Below are 19,326 nucleotides of genomic sequence, written 5' to 3' on the forward strand. Positions count from 1 at the left end.
ATTCAGCTATAAATATTTATTTTGATTAAAACAAAACATATGCTGCCATCATCTATTATAAAATTGATTTCAGTGTTTTCAGAGCGTGGTGTATCTTTAATTTTCTGTTGTTCGATGATACGATAATTCTTTTTAAAAAGAAACACCAAGTCGCTAAAAGTATGATTCATTTCATGCAAGTGAAACTGCAACTAACCTATTCGAACACTCTTAGATTATGACAGAAGGACAACTTCAATTGTAACCTCACCACCACCACAAAAAGAATTCCATAATTTTCATGCATTCTGTCTTTTAGTGTCCTTCTGTCAAACCAGTATCCTGTTGAATCGAGATCTGTAATAGTATGTTCTCTCATGAAAAAGGCATATTCGAGGGGTAACGTCAAAGCATATTTCTCAGTTCTCTGGACCCTGTTCAGGAATAGTTTCAAACGAAATTTGTTTTGGAAGTACATGCATGTCGCTATATTTCTCTGGCTTGCCTTTTTTTTAACACCACGATCGGTAAATTCTATTCTTCATATTGGAATCCAATACAGCAATGTGTTGTCAGTTCGACTGATTTCAGCATAAAATAAAATAAAATGCATATAATAACAATAACTTTATTGTTCTTTATAAACATTTATCAACAAAGGGTAGAGACTATATACAATATACATATGGTCATATTACAAATGATTGCAATATGAAGTAATGTAAGTACCTTTGGAACACGTTCATCAATTGATTCTTTTCTTTGATGTAGGTAATGTAAAGCTAGTATCTCGGTTGTATTTTATCCAGATGTATTAACGATAAGGATAAAAAAAAATACGTCAGTGAGTATATCATATGTTAAATTAATAAAATCTAAAATCTACGCTGATAAATTAAAGAGTAACAATTATCACCAAGTATTTCTTTCTTTTTTTACGAAATTCATTTCTTATGTGAAAACAAAGATCCTTTCACAATTGCTGGTAGTAATCCGTTACCATAGAAGATATGAATTTCAAGCACCCGTATCACAGAGGTGAGCAGACGACAATTGCTTCTAGCATTCGGGGGTTTCCATCCGGGGTCCTTTCCTCGCCGCGCGCTGTTGGGGCGGTTCGTCATCATACTCGTCTTCTGTCTCCTCACCGTTGTCGTCTGCATACGCATCATCTCGGTTATCTACTTCATCGTGATAGCCATTATGCTGCATCTCCTCCTCGCCTTCATCAACCTCCATGTCTCTCTCTTCCTCGAAATTGGACTGTTTCTGTGGTTGTCGCGCGGGTTGGGATTTTGCCGGGTATCTGTTGCTGTCCTGGGTGTCACTTCGCTGGTTTCTGTGTTTAGGGGGTTCCTTTTCATGTTGGTTGTGTCGAGCCTCGCGTGCTGGTTTGGACGCCAGCGAGTCATTGGATCTCCTCAAATCCTGGGACCTGTTGTTTGGTCCGCGGTCTTCTCGGCTTGTGTTTACTTTCTGGGACTGAGCTGTTGGTTTATTTGTAACATTGTTGCTTTTTTGATTTCCACGATGGCGAGGCTGGGTCCTGTCATCCACGAAGCCATTTTGATTTTTGTCATCATTGTAGCCATTTTGATTCGGTCGGTTGTTTTGAAGTTTCCGTTGGGGCTCTTTAGCAGGCTTCCATTTGCCCCGCTCCTTTTGTCGCTGTGGAGATGGTTCCCTGTAGGTCTGATGGTGAGGTGGTTCCTCATAGTAATCCATGTCATCTTCTGGGGGCGGGGTCGGTTCGCGAACAGGGACTTTTTTCTGTCGTAATTCTTTTGGGGCACCCTCGCCCCCAACAACGAAAAAGCTGTCCACCTTTTTCACAACGAGCTCATGGCGAAGATTTGAAAAACTCTCGATCTAGAACGAAATGCAAAATTGAAAGTATCACTAAAACATTTACAATCTTGACTAATTGGTTGGATATGTATTCACTTTTAAGTTAATTATCTTACCTTGGTGTATGGTGGGACGGCACAATACAATGCTGTTGCTGGGTTGTCCAACATGTTGACCACCTCCCCCATGTCAGCCAGCATTTGCTCGAAGGACTGCTCTGTGTGGGGGTTGATGATCATTTTATCCTGTACAGACCTCATGGTGTTGTTGATGACGGTAAACGTCAAGGGTTTGCTCTTGGCTTGGTTTGGAGATCTATTCATCCCGCCGGTGTGACTCCCTCTGAGTACGTGTTCTCTGGAAGACCCCTGACTCCGCTGGATAGGCAGACCACGCTTGGTGGGGGAGGGAGGGCCGGATATCTGACCGTACTGTATTCTCCGGTCAATTTTTAGCGTGCTGGATACCACGCACTCGTCCCCTGGCTGAAATTCCTTGACATTTTGGATCAGCTTCCCGTCTTCAAGTCTGAAGATGTACATGACGCCCTGAGGAGTATCTATCTTGTTATTCAGATGGTTCATCAGGCTATCCAGGGAGGGAAACATTTTCTCGCTGATGGACAAAACGATACCTTTGTGCAGAGCGTCTCGGTTTTTGAAGAATTTTACCCTGATGGCCTTGCTGTGCTGTTCACGGTCCAGGAGGCTAGGTGGATAGCTCTCATAGCGCTCGTAGCGGTACTCATTGTAACCATTCTGCTGCCGGATCCTCTTCTGGTGGGGTTTAGAGACGGCCATTCTGTTTCCTCCACGATACGAGGGCTGGGGGTAATCCTCGCTCTCACTCGATTGGTAAGGATCTCTCTGCAAAAAATAACATTTGATGTTGGCTTTAAAACTCAACTCAGCTTTATAGACGAGATTAAATTGCAGGGGGTGGGAGTGTGTTGTGACGGATGCTCGGAAAATTTAAATCGCGCTTCAGATTTCGTACTCCAAATCTGTGACATCAGATAAGACAAACCTCAGGGAAATGGAACTTATCAGAGGTAAGAAAAGCCAATCAATAGGTATTGGGTGGACTTTGGTAATGATGTCCGTAAGATATGGCGTTACAAGATCGCTTCTCGGCAGTGCATTGATATCGCTAGGAGGCTGGAGTCCGCTATACGATCCAAGGGTATTGTTTCCTAAGCAACCAGTCTCTTAATTATTAATTAATTTCTAGAACCACAAAGCCGAGAAAGGTGAACAACATCGATAGTTACACTTTATACATATATCAGGGTCGGGAAGATATCGAACACCGCCCGTCTCACCTGTGAGGCAGATTTGTTTGTTTGTATAATACGTGTTTTCGCTCTTCTAAAAACATAATATCTAGATTACAAACTCTATATATACATGTCACGTTACGAAATATGGACTTAATTCAGTTCTCAATATCTACTAGTATATTATTTTGATTTTTATAGTGAACAAATTATACATCAGAGCTGGCATTAAATTTTTAAAATGCTTCAGTACATGTAATATCATTATAGAAAAGAGAGAAATTATCCAAATACATGTATGATTTTTAATTTTTATAGCTGTAAAATGTTGATATTTTGCTATATTTCCACACACAGTTCTTCATCTAAAGGAGATAAATATAGTATAAATTGACCACGATCATCCAGCTCTCTTGAAATATTCAAACGAAATGTATGAACTTATTCAGATTGTACGGTATATAATTCATAATTATCAATTGAATTCAAGTTTTCATTTTTATAATGTTTACGTTTTTATGTAAATAAATGTATTACTGACGGAGTTGCACTCTGATTAAAATAAGATCTTTGATCCGCTCCGACAAATTCGATGTCGCTACACGGAGCGGATCAAAGATCTTATTTACCCAAAGTAACGACATCGAATTTGTCGGAGCGGATCAAAGATCTTATTTTAATCAGATTGGATGGAATGGAAAAGTTACAAGGAATACATTCGATTGAAATACATGTTATAAAAATCAAGTCAATGTAGAAAAGTTACGTGAAACAATTTGAAAACCCTTTAGTTAATGCACAGAAATTCAACAGCTCCATATACATGTATAATATGTCTACTTTTATAACAAAAATATTATTCTCATGAAAAAAATCTTTGCTATTTTATAGCTTTTCAGTTTACAATTCTTACCTAATATGTCTGTTGACCATGAAATGAAGCAACGTACGGTAGCTCCACAAAGTAAAATGAACATATACATGTACTAATATAAAGACTGATGTCGATCTTATCCTTGTAATCCTGTGTATACTTGATGTTCCTTTCACGAAAGTAATTGTACCAAGAAAAAACATTACAAAGAGAACTACGTGAAAATTTAATCAATTATCTTCATCTAATTTAATCAATGACCTTCATCATTCGGTACATCGACTTAGTGCTTTCTGCATCCTTGTCACGCTTGATTCGCTACAAAAATTTCCCTTGTAACTTACAAGAGAAGCGATGTGAATAGTGTGATGTTTTTTGTTTTTTTTTAACACAAATCAACTACAAAAAATTACAAATGTTTTGAAGCGGGTTTCAGTTAGATAGTCAGATACTAGATCTTAGTGAATAAACGATTTTCAGTCTTAAATTTTTCATTAGATTAATTTTTGTATTAACACAGGTCTAAAAATTGATAGACGCTATGGTAATAATGGTTTATATAAAATACATGTGTTACATTTTTTGTTCGCAGCTATAGCACGAACTGTTAGATATCTATTTGCAGATTCATCTACCAGACACAGACGTCAAATGGCTGCGATTGACTACGATAGGAATTTGATATAGATAAAATGATAGGACTTACCGAATCTGCGCCAGTATCGTAGTAAGAAGATCGCTTCATGTTGAAATCGTGCTGATCTTGTGAAAGAAATCTCGGGTATGACGGAGATACATAAAATTAATATGTTCAGACACTGACCAACGCCAGCTTCACGTTTTCATGGTAACCATAAACAATGGTGGAAGGTTTTCCCTCGGCGCGTGCCGCTTAGACTCTGTACCGTATTTGGTCCATTAAACACAGATATAATTATTGTATCTATGACAGTGGATATCGCCATTCTCATTGTTTATTAATGATGATTTGAATGATACATCTCAATAGGTCGAGGAATTTGGAAACCTTATGAGACGTCGGCGCTCATTTGCGTATCTTCAGATAATTTACATAAAACAATTGATAAAATCTTCCAAATCTGAACTGAAAATCGAATGCCTTTTTTATCCTTTATTTTTCATGGTCGTGATTATTTAAAAAAAAAACAAACATTCCATTCAAATTGCTGTAATTGTAAAAATTGTTTTAATCTGCGAGTGTCTTTCAAGAAAATCATATGAAAGACCCCCAAATAAATTCCCCACCGGGTAAAAAGAATCTAATGCATTTTTTTCATACCAGAGCATATAAGTTTTTTTTATCGTGGGGGGGGGGGGGGGGCTTTTTCTTTGTTCTTTATGAAAGTATGGGGTTAATTTTTTGGATTAAATTCTAATATGCGTTATTCTTATCATGCAGCTCCAAAAGAATCACATCGTGGTTTGTACTTGATTAAAGTAATGAAATGAATTTACCAATAGACTTGCACGTCGTAAATAATGAATTATTAAAGATGTTTCCCTACACACCGTCCATTAAGCCCGGATGTGATAGTTTGGCAATTCTTGCGCACGGTACTTGGCAAATCAATGAAGCCGATGGACAGACGATGTAATTTGTGACGTCACTAATTGCTGATTAACTTCCCTTCCTTTACAATATCATATCTTTGTTACACGTAAAATAAAATAAAAAAATCTCGTCAAAAAATAGAAATTACGCTACTTTTGTCTCAGAGAGAGAGAGAGAGAGAGAGAGAGAGAGAGAGAGAGAGAGAGAGAGAGAGAGAGAGAGAGAGAGAGAGAGAGAGAGAGAGAGAGAGAGTTTTAAATATAAGTTTATATGACTGTTTTTTTAAACCCCACATGCATATGATGAAACATACATTCACACGCATATAGCTGCAGATCTGTACATGTACATAACTCTATAAAATAATTTGAGTCGACAGACTGTACATATATAGCATACCAAAATCTGTAATTTACGGCGCACAAACAAATTGCGCTAGTTTTGAGCTGATTAAAACCTTATCTCGATATCCTACCACAATCTGAGCAAATAATCCATATTCAAAATTCTTAAGTTTATGTTCGTCAACTCAGTACTAATGTTGTCGTTTTACTTTTCTCAGACTTTCTCTTATTAAACACGCTAGTCTAACCGACCTCGGAAAGCGGATGGAGAGTCGTCATAATAGACCACGCCACCTTACGGGGGGTGATGATGGTGTTAAAAAGAATTTCAGAGGCAAGTAAAGTGACGAAATCTGTAGTTAAAAGTATGAGAATATTTTGCTTTTGATTAAGTATTTGCACACAATATGGTAGGGTAAGATGTTTTCAGGGAGGTAAGAAATAAACGAATCGGACCTTTGGCTAGCGACACATGATGACTCAGTACATATAGATCCAATAAGTACATGTATCTGTATAATAAGTAAACTACCTTGCAAATCCTACTTCCGTCTCAAGTTCTTTCATTTCATGGTTGAATATAGAAACTTCATATCTATCGCTTTGATTAGTAAGAACACTGTATTCTAAACTGTAGGAGAGAGAGAGAGAGAGAGAGAGAGAGAGAGAGAGAGAGAGAGAGAGAGAGAGAGATATTTGCATATAATTTGATGTACAAGGGGGTCGAGTTGGGGTAAAAAGATCTATTCTGTGAAATCCTCAAGCTTTTACGTAAGCGTGTATACCAATCTTACAGTTAAGAATTTGATTATAGGTTTACATCTGTGTGTAAATTGTTATCGAGAAAACATTGCAAGTATTATTTAATGAATAAAAAAAAATGATTTTTTTTAAATAGAAAGAAGTTCGCAAATATTCTTCTTCCTGACTTCAATATCCTGGCCTTTAATAAAAGCCTATACTCGAAATTATCAAACATGTCAGCTAGGCTAAATCTCAACAAAAATAATGATTTGGGGTTTTGTGAAAATGCCAAAGGTTTAAAAATTTAAAATGCATGAAACTTTAAAAAAAAAAAAATGCTATAATTTCAAATTTTGATGATGAAAGAAAAAAAATCGTTTAGTAATGAATTGGTAACAATCAGAGGACTATAGTTTTGGAGGAATTTTAACATCTTGATCCCATCCTATGAACGATAACCTTTTTATTTTAACATGAGAACCAACTAAAACACCTTTATGCTGAGTGTATGATGTATTTTTTTTTACCCATACATATATACGTTCATTGCATGTTAAAAAAAAACAAAAACAAAAAACACCTTGAATTTCAAAGCTCAATACGAATGCATGGTAGTCATGTCATTTTACTTTCAGTTTACTGTATACGTACACGAATGTCCTTTTTAATTAGGTCAGAAAGTGTAACGCCGTCCAATATACGCCTGGCTCTACCTGTAGTATTTCCATAAGGTCAGAAACTAGGCCTATTGATTTAGTGGGTCCCATTCACGTACATGTATAAATTCAACGAGCGCTTTGAAAGTTATACACTTTTACAAAAGCAGAGGTAAGTTTTCGTTTTACTGTCAGATCTATTCACAAGATCAGCTTAGATCTCACAGATGTCATTGGTCTTTCTAATCTACATGTAAGATGGAATAAAGTAAATTTAGTCGCTGCATGTCGCCTCCTACTAACCCTGTGGTAAAAATATTTGTACCCCTCCCCCTTCCCAGATAATTTTACCATAGGGTACAAGGGAGTTTTTTTTGTCCTGGTGGGATCCCAAGGCTTATTTTCGTAACATGCATAAGTTTAAATATAAATATCCAAAGCGGATCGGTTGGGGGGAGGGGTGTTCCTGACCCCCCCTTTCCCCTTTTAGATTCGCACATATGGAAGGAAAGGGTAATGTGCATCGATGGCTCATCTAACTACTGTCTTATTTTCTTCTAAATTTAATAATTTTATGCGTGTTTGCTTTCTCTAGTTATCCAATGAAGATTATTACAAACTAACGAGGGGCAAAGTCTTCAAATCCACTTGTGTCATATCGCACACAAAAACATGTACACATCAAAACACTGACTTTGTACCGAGGCCGTTATTGTGTGCTGTGAATATATCACGGATAACTACGGACCTTCGTGGCGAGATGGACATACAGAGATTCAGTGTGTTGGTCCAGTGTGTGGTGGCAGCTCTCCTCTCTCCCGTCGGATCGCTCAACTTCAAACCGAACATTGTGATTTTTCTGGCCGATGATTTGGGATACGGAGATGTGGGTGCGTTCGGGAACAATACGATACGGACACCTAATATCGATGCCCTCGCCAGTGACGGGATCAAACTGACCCATCACCTCACCGCCGCCAGCGTCTGTACCCCCAGCAGGTCAGCCATGCTTACCGGGCGGCTGCCTATCAGGACGGGTATGTCTCACACTAGGGATTTATTGTTTGCGTACCCCCCCCCCCCCCACCATTTTTAAAAATTTGGGGTTTTATTTGGGGGGGGGGGGGGTCAAATTACAAAAAAAAAATCAATTAGAAGTCTTCTCTGTTATTTTCTAGTAAAAGATATATATGATTTTTACCATGACTTTTTTGTAGGAATGTTCCCGGACGGGCGTATTGCGGTGAATATATTTGCTGCTAACGGAGTCGGTCTTCCCACGTCAGAAACCACGCTGGCAGAAGTCGCGAAGACCGTGGGATACAAAACAGCTCTTGTAGGCAAGTACAGGTTACAGTAGCAGAAGACCCCCCCCCCCCCCCCCCCCCCCCCCCGAAAAAAAAAACTAAACAAAACAAACAAACAAAAACATAAAAAAACAAATCAAATAAAACCATCTAGATTTTCAACCCCAACTCAAAATGCACCTTCTTAGAATTTTTATGCATACGACCCCTGTCTTTTTAGGACTCGCGTCGAGAAATTTCAAAATGTTGGTAACGGTGTGGTCCGGCTGCTTTTCACATATCAGAATAGGCAAGATTCGTGGATCATTCACATACGTGTAGCAAAAATATATAGTAAACTCATTCTACGTTTTAGGAAAATGGCATCTAGGAATGAACAGAGATTACAAAGGTGACATGGCGTTTCATCCCAGAAATCGAGGCTTTGATTTTTACTATGGCCATATCCTAACCAATATGAAAGACTGGAGCAACGAAGGAGACAGAGTTCTAACGTCTCAGAGACCAAACATGTTTTATCAAATGGCCACCGTCTTCTTTGTTGGAATCACTACTTTGATATTTTTGAAAAAGGTCGGTCTTATAGGATGGGGACTGTGTGTCTTCTTGTTTGTTCTGATGAGTACTCCTATGGCTTACATTATGTTTGCCTTTAACAACATGGCGTGGTTGAATGGACTTCTATACCGGGACTTTGAACTCGTGGAGCAACCAATTCACCTAGAAACACTCTCGTATCGATACACCCAAGAGTCAATTAGATTTTTAAGGGACAGGGAGAGAGACAACAACCCGTTCCTATTGGTCGTCTCCTGGGACCACGTGCACACCGCTTTGAAGACTTTGAAAAAGTTTCGCGGGAAATCTAAACACGATCGCTATGGCGATGCAATTGAAGAAATGGACTCTGGGATAGGTGATGTAATGAACGCTCTTGATCAGTTTGGATTTGGCAGAAACACAATGATATACTTCACTTCCGACAATGGAGCTCACTTAGAAGAAACGGGGATGAAAGGTCAAAGTGACGGAGGGTCCAACTTGCCTTTCCGAGGTATCTATATATCAGATTAACATTGATTTTTTTTCTTCAGTTAAATCACTCAAAGAACATAAATTCAATCTTGACATTTCTTTACACAGGTGGAAAAGGCCACCCCACGGTGGATGGGGGTATTCGAGTCCCGACCGTCATCAGGTTCCCCGGTATTATACCACGTGGTAAGGTCATAGACGAGCCGACTCAGCAACTTGACATGTTCACGACCATCACAAAGCTAATCGGCGGAAAGATCCCCAGCGACCGGGTTATTGACGGGAAGGACATGCTGCCGCTCCTACAGTTCAAGGAAAGCAAGTCGCCTCACAAATTCATGTACCATTACTGTGGGGAGCATCTTCAGGCGACAAGATATAGACCCCCACAAGGTATATATTGTACAAAGCTACTGCACTTCGTCACCCATATAACTAATATCCAAGAGATTTTTCTCTAATTCCAGACAATTTCATTTTTTCTTTTTTAGGAAGCAGTGTATGGAAACTTGTGACTGAACTTCCAAATTACAAACCAGGAGAGGACAAATGTTACGGACTAGCCTGTATATGTAGTAATACTATAAAATATGATCCACCTCTGCTGTTTGATATAACAGCAGATCCAGGGGAGAGAAATCCTGTCAGTTACAAAAATAACAAACATTTACAGGACATTGTTAATAAAATATCAGCTGCCACAGCTGAGCACAAAAAGAGTGTGGGTACCCCAGAAAGTAGAATGACATTCTTTAAATTATTATGGAGGCCATGGTTTCAACCATGTTGTAATTTCCCATCATGCACTTGCTCAGATCCGGTTTATAAGGATTTTGTTGATGAATAGGTATATTTATATATTTAATAAAATGAAGAAAGAAATACATTTTTATGTTTTTAGCAAAATAAAATGAAAAAGAAAATATGCTTTTTCTTTTATTCAGCCCCTCTATGTCATTTTAATTGATATTACACTAACCATGCATGTTCCTATTGAAATATTTATGGTACATTCATACAATAAACAACAAAATGAGAATTTACATCTTAATGATTATCATCTTTGTCATGGACAGCAAGTTCTAGGAAAGAAATCTAAACAAGCTGAATCCGAGTGCCCACTACAACAGGATGTTACTGAGGTAACAATTAATAGAAGTCAGAACTTTATGAGAGGAAGAAATATGTACGACTATAAATTGGGGCTCACTAAACAGTCAACTATCAACAATTCTTGGATTACCGTATCTTTGGAAATAAACAGTATTTGTAACATTCAAAAGCAATAATTAATAACAGGAAAATAAATATCATTGATATGTCTCACTGTCAATTATAAATCTGTGAAAATATCAATATCATTTCTACTTCATCTATACATTCTATATCCTTCTATCTCCAACATCAATCACAACTTTCATCAGTCTGTATTGTACACAATGAAAAAACAGTCTGTGTGTAAGGTTAGTATCCATAAACACAAAATACACCATCCTCAACATCAGACATTCCCAAACAACCTTTTCTCAGCGATATGAAAGTTATCTATTAAGATGCTGGTATCGTAGTCTTGGGTTTGACCATCTTCTTCAGCTGTGAGCTGCCCATGGCTGAGGCGAACTTTTTCACTGTACTGTCATACCCCCCTTTGACAGCCAAGTCATATGGGGTCTCTCCTCTGTCGTTTTTCTTGGTCTGGTCTGCCCCATTTCTGTAACAAAGGATTTTTTTTACACAAATGCACAATGTATAGAGAAGTAAAACATGATCAGTAGAATGCATGGAATGGAACTGACTGAATCCTGTTGGGAATTGAGAATGGTAAATCAATGCACAATATGTACAGAAGTAACACATGATCAGTTACAGAGCAAGAATGAAAATGATTGAAATTGAATCCTGCTGTTGGGAATTGACATTGGTAGATCTGAAGATAATCCGTCTTTTGAAGGGTATTGCTCCTGTACATTAATGTTTTCTAGTTTAGTGCCGATACTTACTCTAGGAGAACAGAGATGACCTCTGACCCTGACGGTCCCAGTCCAACAGCCTCATGTAAGGGGGTGTTGCCCTTGCTAAAACAGAGAAAAATTGTAGAAATTAAAGCATAATATACACATACATCTCAAAATTTGACTTCTGTTTGCTTTTCTTTGTGAGTTTTGATTTGCAATTCTAGACTGTTCACGATAGATATATAGAATGGTAGAAAAATACAATTAATATTGCCATTCATCTAATCATTTATCAATAATACCAGGTGTACTAATTACATACATAGAGGATGGCCCCTTCATGTTGATGTCAACTCCAGCTTCCACTAAGACCGGTATACAAGCTGCTCTCTTATTTTTGATAGCCACATAGATGCAGGATAGGCCATCTTTATTGGTACACTCGGCATTGGCTCCCTGTAAAACAATTATCAATCGTTAATGCTCTTCCATTATCACTCAGTCAAGTCTCTAACATAAAGCTGTGAATTTTAATTCATTTTTAGCATATGAAAAAAAGGAAACCTTTGCTTACATGTACAATAAGAAATAAAATGGTCATGATTGGACCTGCTTAACACAGTTGGTTTGCCAGAAATTCCCTTTTTCAAATTCAAGCAAGCACTTGTAAGTGTTTGCCTCTGCTCTCTATAACAGTCTCTGTAAACTGACCTCGTCTATCAACTGTTGCACTTCAGAAGGATCTCCCTCACCATTGGGACCAAGCTCTCGTAGTAATTTCTGATCAATTGCCTGGAAAAATCATTACAAAGTCTTTCTTGTTACACCTCATATTCTTTGATCTTATACATCCAATTGCAACATTTGTGTATCATTACATACTTTAAGTATAAGTACTGTTGTCAAATAAAGTAATGGAAATGAAAGTTGACATTAAACTTCAATACCACTGCAATTTGTAGTTATCATTAGATGATCTTGACCAACTAATTATGCACTGTATTATCCCATTACTTACTGCTATCTTTGGTCCTACTTTTTTCTTGGGTTTCGTTTTCTTGGTTGTTTTCTTTGTTACAACTTCTACACTTTCTGTACAACAAAAGATTACACGAGTTGAAACTTGTCCAACTAATTATGTAGCATTAAGAAACAGTTACTGATATAAAGTGAGCTTCAATGGCCTTTCCTATGTAAAATCACATAAATAAATCTTAGTTTTGAATACTGGTATACTTTGATTAAAATACATGTAAATAAACTTATAATCATAAAACAAAATCTGAACAAAAAATAAACAAGAACATCAAATAAAAGTTACAGCAAAAATATATTTGAAGCACTTCAATGGTGAAATCTTTGGATTGTAACATGGTAAAATGAGGATAAAAGTGTTTATCAAATGATATAGGACTGAAGTGATTGGGGTCTCTGACACTGACCGTCTGAGTCGGTGTTGTGCCAGCTATCCTGCTCTGTGTGCTGGCTCAGGTAGTCTCCACTCATCGCGATCTTGCGCCCAGCCAGGGGGTCTTTGTTGTTGCGTAGGGCAAAGGTCAATGTCACACTTAGTTCGTAACCATCTTCCTGTACTGTGCTAGTCAGGAGCTGTGCAACGAAAATTAAAATTAGCTTTCTACAAGAATATCAATCTTTTTTTTTCCTGAAATAAATAAAGAAAAGATAAGATAATAAATCCTACCTTTCCCATTTTGGGTTCACCAATGAGGGCTCTGAATTCTGCCTCATTTTGTGCATGAGCTTTCAGGTGTGCACACATGTGATCCACCTGCTTTCTCCAGTAGCCTAAAATTGGATTATCAAGGATATACATGTATTGACAGACACTAAATTCAACAGGATATTTATATGAATATTTACACTGTTCAGATAGACTTATACAAGCTTTCAGTCATTACAAATTACATAATATCATAAAAAATCCCAAACGACTAAAGCAGATTTTTTGGATGTACAAAGAACTCATAATGAAGTCAGAGATAACAACTGTTAGACAAAAGCTGACTGAAGGCAACTCAGACTTCCAGAAATCAGAATAAATATTGCATTGCAATCTATTTCATCATGTCTACTGAAATCCCCGGAAATGGACCCTATACCTTTGCCTGGACTGACAGCAGTCAGCAATGGCCTCCTGTCTCTCAGCTGTTTCTCAAATGACTTCTTCTCCTCCTCCTGTTCCTGCTTCTTGGCTAGTTCTCTGTCCGATGGGTAGAAGAGTCCTACCGTCTGAGTGGAGGCACTGGCGGTGGGTCGGCGCGGTGCTGCTGTGGTTGATGGGGGCATGATGGGGTAACTAACAGGTAACCACTGTGTCTGAAGATAATAAAGATATGTATATCTTACAAATGAGGTAACTGACAAGCAACCATTAACAAAACAAATATAAGAGATCTTACAGCAGCATGTTACTTAGCCTTGCCAAATTTACAATATGAATTTTCAATAAACTATTATAGGCAATGTTTGTTAATACAAAAAGAAATTCATCGGTCAATATCCATTTAAGATTCAGACACAATGTTGATTGACTGACCTGTGGTGGTGGCTTATGTTGTCCTGGTATGGGGCCCTCACAAACTACACAGGTGGGGACAGAGAAAGGCACCACCGACCGGCAGTACTGACACATACCCATCTACAGAAGGAAACAAACAATGGGAAAACTCAAACAATTTCACAATAAATGGGAAAACATCTCAAAATGAAATCTTATTGAATATAATAATTTTTTCATAAATTTTTACTACATGTATTCTTTATAATCAGATACATTGAAATTGATCTAAAACCCCACCTTTCTGATGTCGCTTGTTGGGACGGAGACTTTTGGTTGGGAGGAGGGCGAGGTGGTATCCATTCCATTTGTATATTTTCCAAATAAATCCATATCACCAGTGTAATAAGAAGTTCTGGATATGAAAACATGAAATATTTAAAATACACGGTATAAAGATGATGATCAATTTTGATATACATGTACAAGTAATTTGCAGCAAAATGGTACATTAAAGAAAGAAGTAAATAAAAGAAGAGTTCACTCTTTTAACAGGTATATAAGAGTTATCTCCCTTAAAGTCTGTTGCATCCCATTTTGATATACATGTAATTTGCGGCATAGCAATACATTAGTAATTCTCTCTTTTAGAGGTTTACAAGAGTTAGTTCCCTTAAAGTCTGTTGCATCACACCTCATCTGATCCAGTTCCTGTTCCAGTCTCATGGCCGCCGTGGTCTCCGGAAGACGCTTAGCTGAGTGGGGCCTCTGGAGGGACTCATGACGCATGCTGGTCTAAAATAATAATCACACTCTGAATGTACAAGTAGATACATGATACAAGTTTTTTCACAAATAGATGAAGATAATAAGTGTGAACAGGCAAGCATGCTTCACAATCTTGTAGAGTACAGACCTCTCTGTTTCTCCTTGCACTGGAAAATCTGGCATCAGCATAAGGACGTCTGTGAGAGGACCCCGACACTGTCATATCTAGGAAATATATCATACAAAATAGAAGTCATGTATCTAGGAAAAATAACACAAAAATAGAAATCACACGAAACAATCGAGTTCTTCAAACTCATCCTGCATTCATTAACACGTTTAATAAAAAGATGATGTTATAATTACTCAATAATTCTGACTAAATACAAAATATCAAAAACCAATGTGTACATGTGTTTGTCCATTTCACAAAATGAATGTTAGACTGCTATATATCTTTACAATGCCTAACAATTAATACTGACACATTACAGCTTTACCTGATAGTTTTTGAGTTGCTGTTTTCATCGCCGATACATCAGTCCAAGCTGTACCTTCTGATAACATCAAATTTTTGGCTGCTCTCTTCGTATTCAGCTGTAGCCAAAAAATTAATTAAATTAATAACATGCAGTGTAAGAAGGATGAAATTTCAAACAGATTATTTTCATATTCTTGAACTTTTTGTACATCAGTTAAAAAATCATGAAATTTTATGATTTTATTCTGCATTTAATCAGGGAAAATAAGATAATTTATAGTCTCAACATATTATTTCTTCAAATACTTTTAGGTACTTTTATAATATTTTTTAATTCTTGAAGAAATACCAGATAAGCATTTATACTGTGATAAAATATCAATGAATAGCTTCCAAGTCAATACCAGACAGATAACGAAAATCTGATTACTAACCCTGGTTTTTTCTTGGTCAATTTCATCTTGAAACCCAAGATCATCATCGACAGGGGGAGAATGAGGAACAGGGGCAAACTCCACCTCAAAAACCTTGGTAACTACATTACTCTCCCTCATTCCATCTCTGTAACCAAAAAATACAATTACCTCTTTAAATTATTAATATTTCTTTCAACCAAACATGAAGAACATTTTTTGCAATTTTCAAACAAAAAATACCTGGTACAAAGAATATACATGTATTACTAAACACAAGTAAATGATTTCTGGGATTATGGGCTTTTCAAATTGGATTTTATAAAGCAATGACTGTGTTTACTGAGGTCTTACTTACTTTGACAGTGCTAAAGCCTTAACTGTCTGTTTTCCAGAAGGAAGAGTAAATGGTCCCATGTACTGCATGGTGCATTTCTCCACTCCAACTTTCGGAAATGGATCTGGCTTTGTTCCATTTATTGTGTAAAATATTTTTGCTTCTTGTTTACCATCTGTGAAAAAAAATCACAAAAATCAAAAGTGTCGTAAAATAACTGCAGTTGTGTAAATTTATTTGTTTTTTTAATGAGCTGGTCAAAATGGATAAACAAGAAAAATTTCCTTTTCTTTACCTAAATACACATTCACAGTCTTAATTATTTGTGTCTACAGTACCATTAGTTGTGTAATGTTTCATGCAACCAATGTGCAATATAATTATAAATTTCAACTAAAACCTTACATACCAATTGATAGCTCAATTTTGGTGTTGGAGTCTACTGATAGCTTTGACCGGCCTGGAAGAGGGGTCCTTATGGGTATAATGGCTGGGACTGGGATAGATCCAGCTGTCATTTTGTTACTAAAAGACAAAGATTCAATTATGAATGGTAAATCTAAGAGTAAAATCATGTGAATAATTGTAACCAAAGTTTATCGAAAACATACACATCTGTTCTGATTGCTCGTATCACTCTAGGCATGTTTTGGAGTAAAAATGGAGGTAAATAATGCAACTTCAAAATATGAAATCATACATTTATGTTTTAACCTGAGTTTATAAAGTAATTTGAATGCCACATGCTTAATATGTTAATTGCACTATGACGTTTTACAAGAATACTACCTACGAGTTTAGATGTGGTCTAGTTGTAAACAATTGAACATGAATTTTTCTTTATTTTTCTAAAAAATGTATCAGACAAGAAGTTATAGATATGCATCCTGACTTGACGAGCTAATTACAAATTTGGGACCTTACAAGTACAAGTAGTCCCTTACAGAGTAGATTTATTTGTATCAGAACTGCAGTAGCTACATCGATCCTTCGATTTACAATACACTTTTTACAAAGCATTAAAACATTGCAATTGTTCAATTACTTAAGTGAATTAATTAATGACCATCCTACCACAACAGTCAACTATAGTGCACAGTCCTCACCTTCGAGGAACGTTGCAAGGAGTTATACTACGTGGAATCTTTATTCAAGCATGTCTAAATCATTTTACCTTTCCACAGGAAATGAACTATTATTATCTAATAGTATACTTTACTTGCATTAAGCATACACTTTTAATGTTATTCATTACCTTCAATGTATGTTCATAAATCTGTAATAATGAATAAAATAAAATAAAAACAATAACAATTCTATCGAAAACTTGTCCAGACACCTGCCATGTTTTGTCAATAGCAACACGCGCCCTAGATACTTTGTTAAACCGAATTTCATTGGCTAATGGCTAAAACTAAAATTTGAACTGAAGCAAATCTACATTTCCGATTTGGTGGATTTTTATTTTTTTTTTTTACATTTAGACCATTTGGTAATTTTTTTAGTAAGTACCATTTCTTTTTTATCTGTGAAAAAAAACCATGAATGAAAGCTGGCTTCGTCGTCACCAACTTTCCTCAAGTCAATACTCAGCCTCAAATCAGAGTTTATGCACTTTTCATTTTAAATATATATAAAAAGGATTTGAGTTGAGGGATTTGAAAATTTTGGTGACGGTGGAGAATTAACTACTTTTCAAGTTAGGGACCTTTGTTTTGATACACGTTATTCCCAGTTGTTTTTTTTAAGCAATATGAGCTGCAATTTTCATGCTGATTTTTTTTTTTTTTTTTTACGAAAAATGTTATTTTCTATATACTTAAATGACAAAAACATCATGGTGTTTAAATTCTGTTAGCCATATTTTTATTGGAAAAGCCGCAAAGAAGCCTTATATGAAGAAAAATTATTGTCGTCCTGTACAAAATATCATCTAATATATTCCTTAGAAGAGAAATCTTTCTTCTGACGAAAATTAATGATTCTTTCAAGCTAAGATGAATACCTTTTTTATCATAAGATTTTAATTTTCTATGAAGATTCTAAAAATTCTAAAAAAAATAATGCAGCTCATATTGCTTTAAAATCCCTCAAAATGTTACACTATGATTGATTTTTTTTTAATTCTGAAAATATTACTTATGAATAAACATTTTGAAAAATGAAGTATTAAGGGAAATATTATTAATGTAAGTATTAACGAAATAGTTATAATTTGTTTTAGTGCGGAAAAAAGGAAGAAAATAATAGGCCTAGTGTAATTTCCTCTGACTGTTTTACCAGTCTTTAATGTATGATCTTATTAGAAATATAATAAATGATATTTCAATACTAATTTATTTAGTTGATATTTAGAGTATAAGTCCAGTATTAAAGAGGCTGATAAATAAGTCTTTATTGTATTTGTGTAGAATATAGCATGCGCGGATCATGAATATTTTCAAGTTTAGAGTAAGGGGTCCGATCGAAGAACTATTTTATTTGCCATGGTGGGGGGGGGGGGGTGGTCTCATGCCTAAATGAGTTTTCCATGGGGTTCACTCTTACCCCACTCTATATCCGGGCATGTACAATATATTCTCCAAGCATATAGAGAAAATATGATTCCAAAGTATGAATGGTATAAAAAGTCAAGACCAAAAAAGGATTCCGGCGACAACCTGTCCAATGGCAAATGAATCCATAAGGAAAAAAGAGAGGGAAAGTTCCCTTAGTTATAAATGACAGTGTCTACTTTGCCTTCTTCTTTCGATTTACTTTATATGACTCTTCGGTCTTGAACAAACCACAACGATACAGTCATGCTTTCTCCGTGTAGACCCTTTAACTAGGGTTTACCAAGTACATGCATGTAGATTTCTAAGAAATTGACCTATGCATGCTCTAATATATCCGAGGTTTTTTTTGTTGTTTTTTGGGGTTTTTTTTTTGCATTTAACTTGTTGCTGAAAGCTAATATTTCTTCGTATTTTGTTTAAAGTTACATAGACGCCTGTTGATATATGACTTTGTTCTCTCATTTAATTGTTTAATGGTGTTTTTGGACCTTGCAAAAGGCTATTTACTTACTTGTTCACCTAGTTTCTGTAGATATGTCATGGCCGCTTCTGTATAACAAGTTACGTGAAAGCCTATGCTATCACACTTTCTAAAGTCATGTCCCTTTTCTGCTTCTCTCTTATTTTTACTGTAAGTATGAAGCAAAATTAACTGTACTT

The 19,326-nt window shown here is 36.4% G+C and overlaps 3 protein-coding genes across 4 annotated transcripts; 1 reads left to right on the plus strand and 2 right to left on the minus strand.

Moving 5' to 3' along the window:
- Positions 1 to 593: 593 nt before the first annotated feature.
- LOC128179036 (uncharacterized) lies at positions 594 to 4,887 on the minus strand. Its single transcript, XM_052846512.1, has 3 exons — positions 4,684 to 4,887; positions 1,944 to 2,693; positions 594 to 1,848 (listed from the first exon to the last, which is right to left on the minus strand). The coding sequence occupies exons 1-3, from the start codon at positions 4,720 to 4,722 to the stop codon at positions 1,039 to 1,041; spliced, it is 1,599 nt and encodes a 532-aa protein (XP_052702472.1). The 5' UTR covers positions 4,723 to 4,887; the 3' UTR covers positions 594 to 1,038.
- A 2,445-nt stretch (positions 4,888 to 7,332) lies between these two features.
- On the plus strand, positions 7,333 to 10,562 carry LOC128179034 (steryl-sulfatase-like). Its single transcript, XM_052846509.1, has 6 exons — positions 7,333 to 7,466; positions 7,890 to 8,331; positions 8,512 to 8,634; positions 8,957 to 9,655; positions 9,745 to 10,029; positions 10,128 to 10,562. The coding sequence occupies exons 2-6, from the start codon at positions 8,055 to 8,057 to the stop codon at positions 10,481 to 10,483; spliced, it is 1,740 nt and encodes a 579-aa protein (XP_052702469.1). The 5' UTR covers positions 7,333 to 7,466; positions 7,890 to 8,054; the 3' UTR covers positions 10,484 to 10,562.
- Positions 10,562 to 17,493, minus strand: LOC128179033 (double zinc ribbon and ankyrin repeat-containing protein 1-like). 2 transcript variants are annotated; one of them, XM_052846507.1, is made up of 17 exons: positions 17,364 to 17,493; positions 16,518 to 16,633; positions 16,130 to 16,283; positions 15,793 to 15,919; positions 15,378 to 15,474; positions 15,026 to 15,102; positions 14,804 to 14,904; positions 14,410 to 14,524; positions 14,149 to 14,250; positions 13,712 to 13,928; positions 13,294 to 13,397; positions 13,034 to 13,199; positions 12,610 to 12,683; positions 12,303 to 12,383; positions 11,914 to 12,047; positions 11,637 to 11,711; positions 10,562 to 11,347 (listed from the first exon to the last, which is right to left on the minus strand). In XM_052846507.1, the coding sequence occupies exons 2-17, from the start codon at positions 16,624 to 16,626 to the stop codon at positions 11,185 to 11,187; spliced, it is 1,896 nt and encodes a 631-aa protein (XP_052702467.1). In that variant the 5' UTR covers positions 16,627 to 16,633; positions 17,364 to 17,493; the 3' UTR covers positions 10,562 to 11,184. The 2 variants fall into 2 exon arrangements, with proteins under 2 accessions (XP_052702467.1, XP_052702468.1); XM_052846508.1 differs by lacking the exon at positions 17,364 to 17,493 and adding an exon at positions 17,183 to 17,203.
- Between the last annotated feature and the right edge of the window lie 1,833 nt (positions 17,494 to 19,326).

This window comes from Crassostrea angulata, chromosome 3, assembly GCF_025612915.1.
Source record: "Crassostrea angulata isolate pt1a10 chromosome 3, ASM2561291v2, whole genome shotgun sequence".
Taxonomy (NCBI): domain Eukaryota; kingdom Metazoa; phylum Mollusca; class Bivalvia; order Ostreida; family Ostreidae; genus Magallana; species Magallana angulata.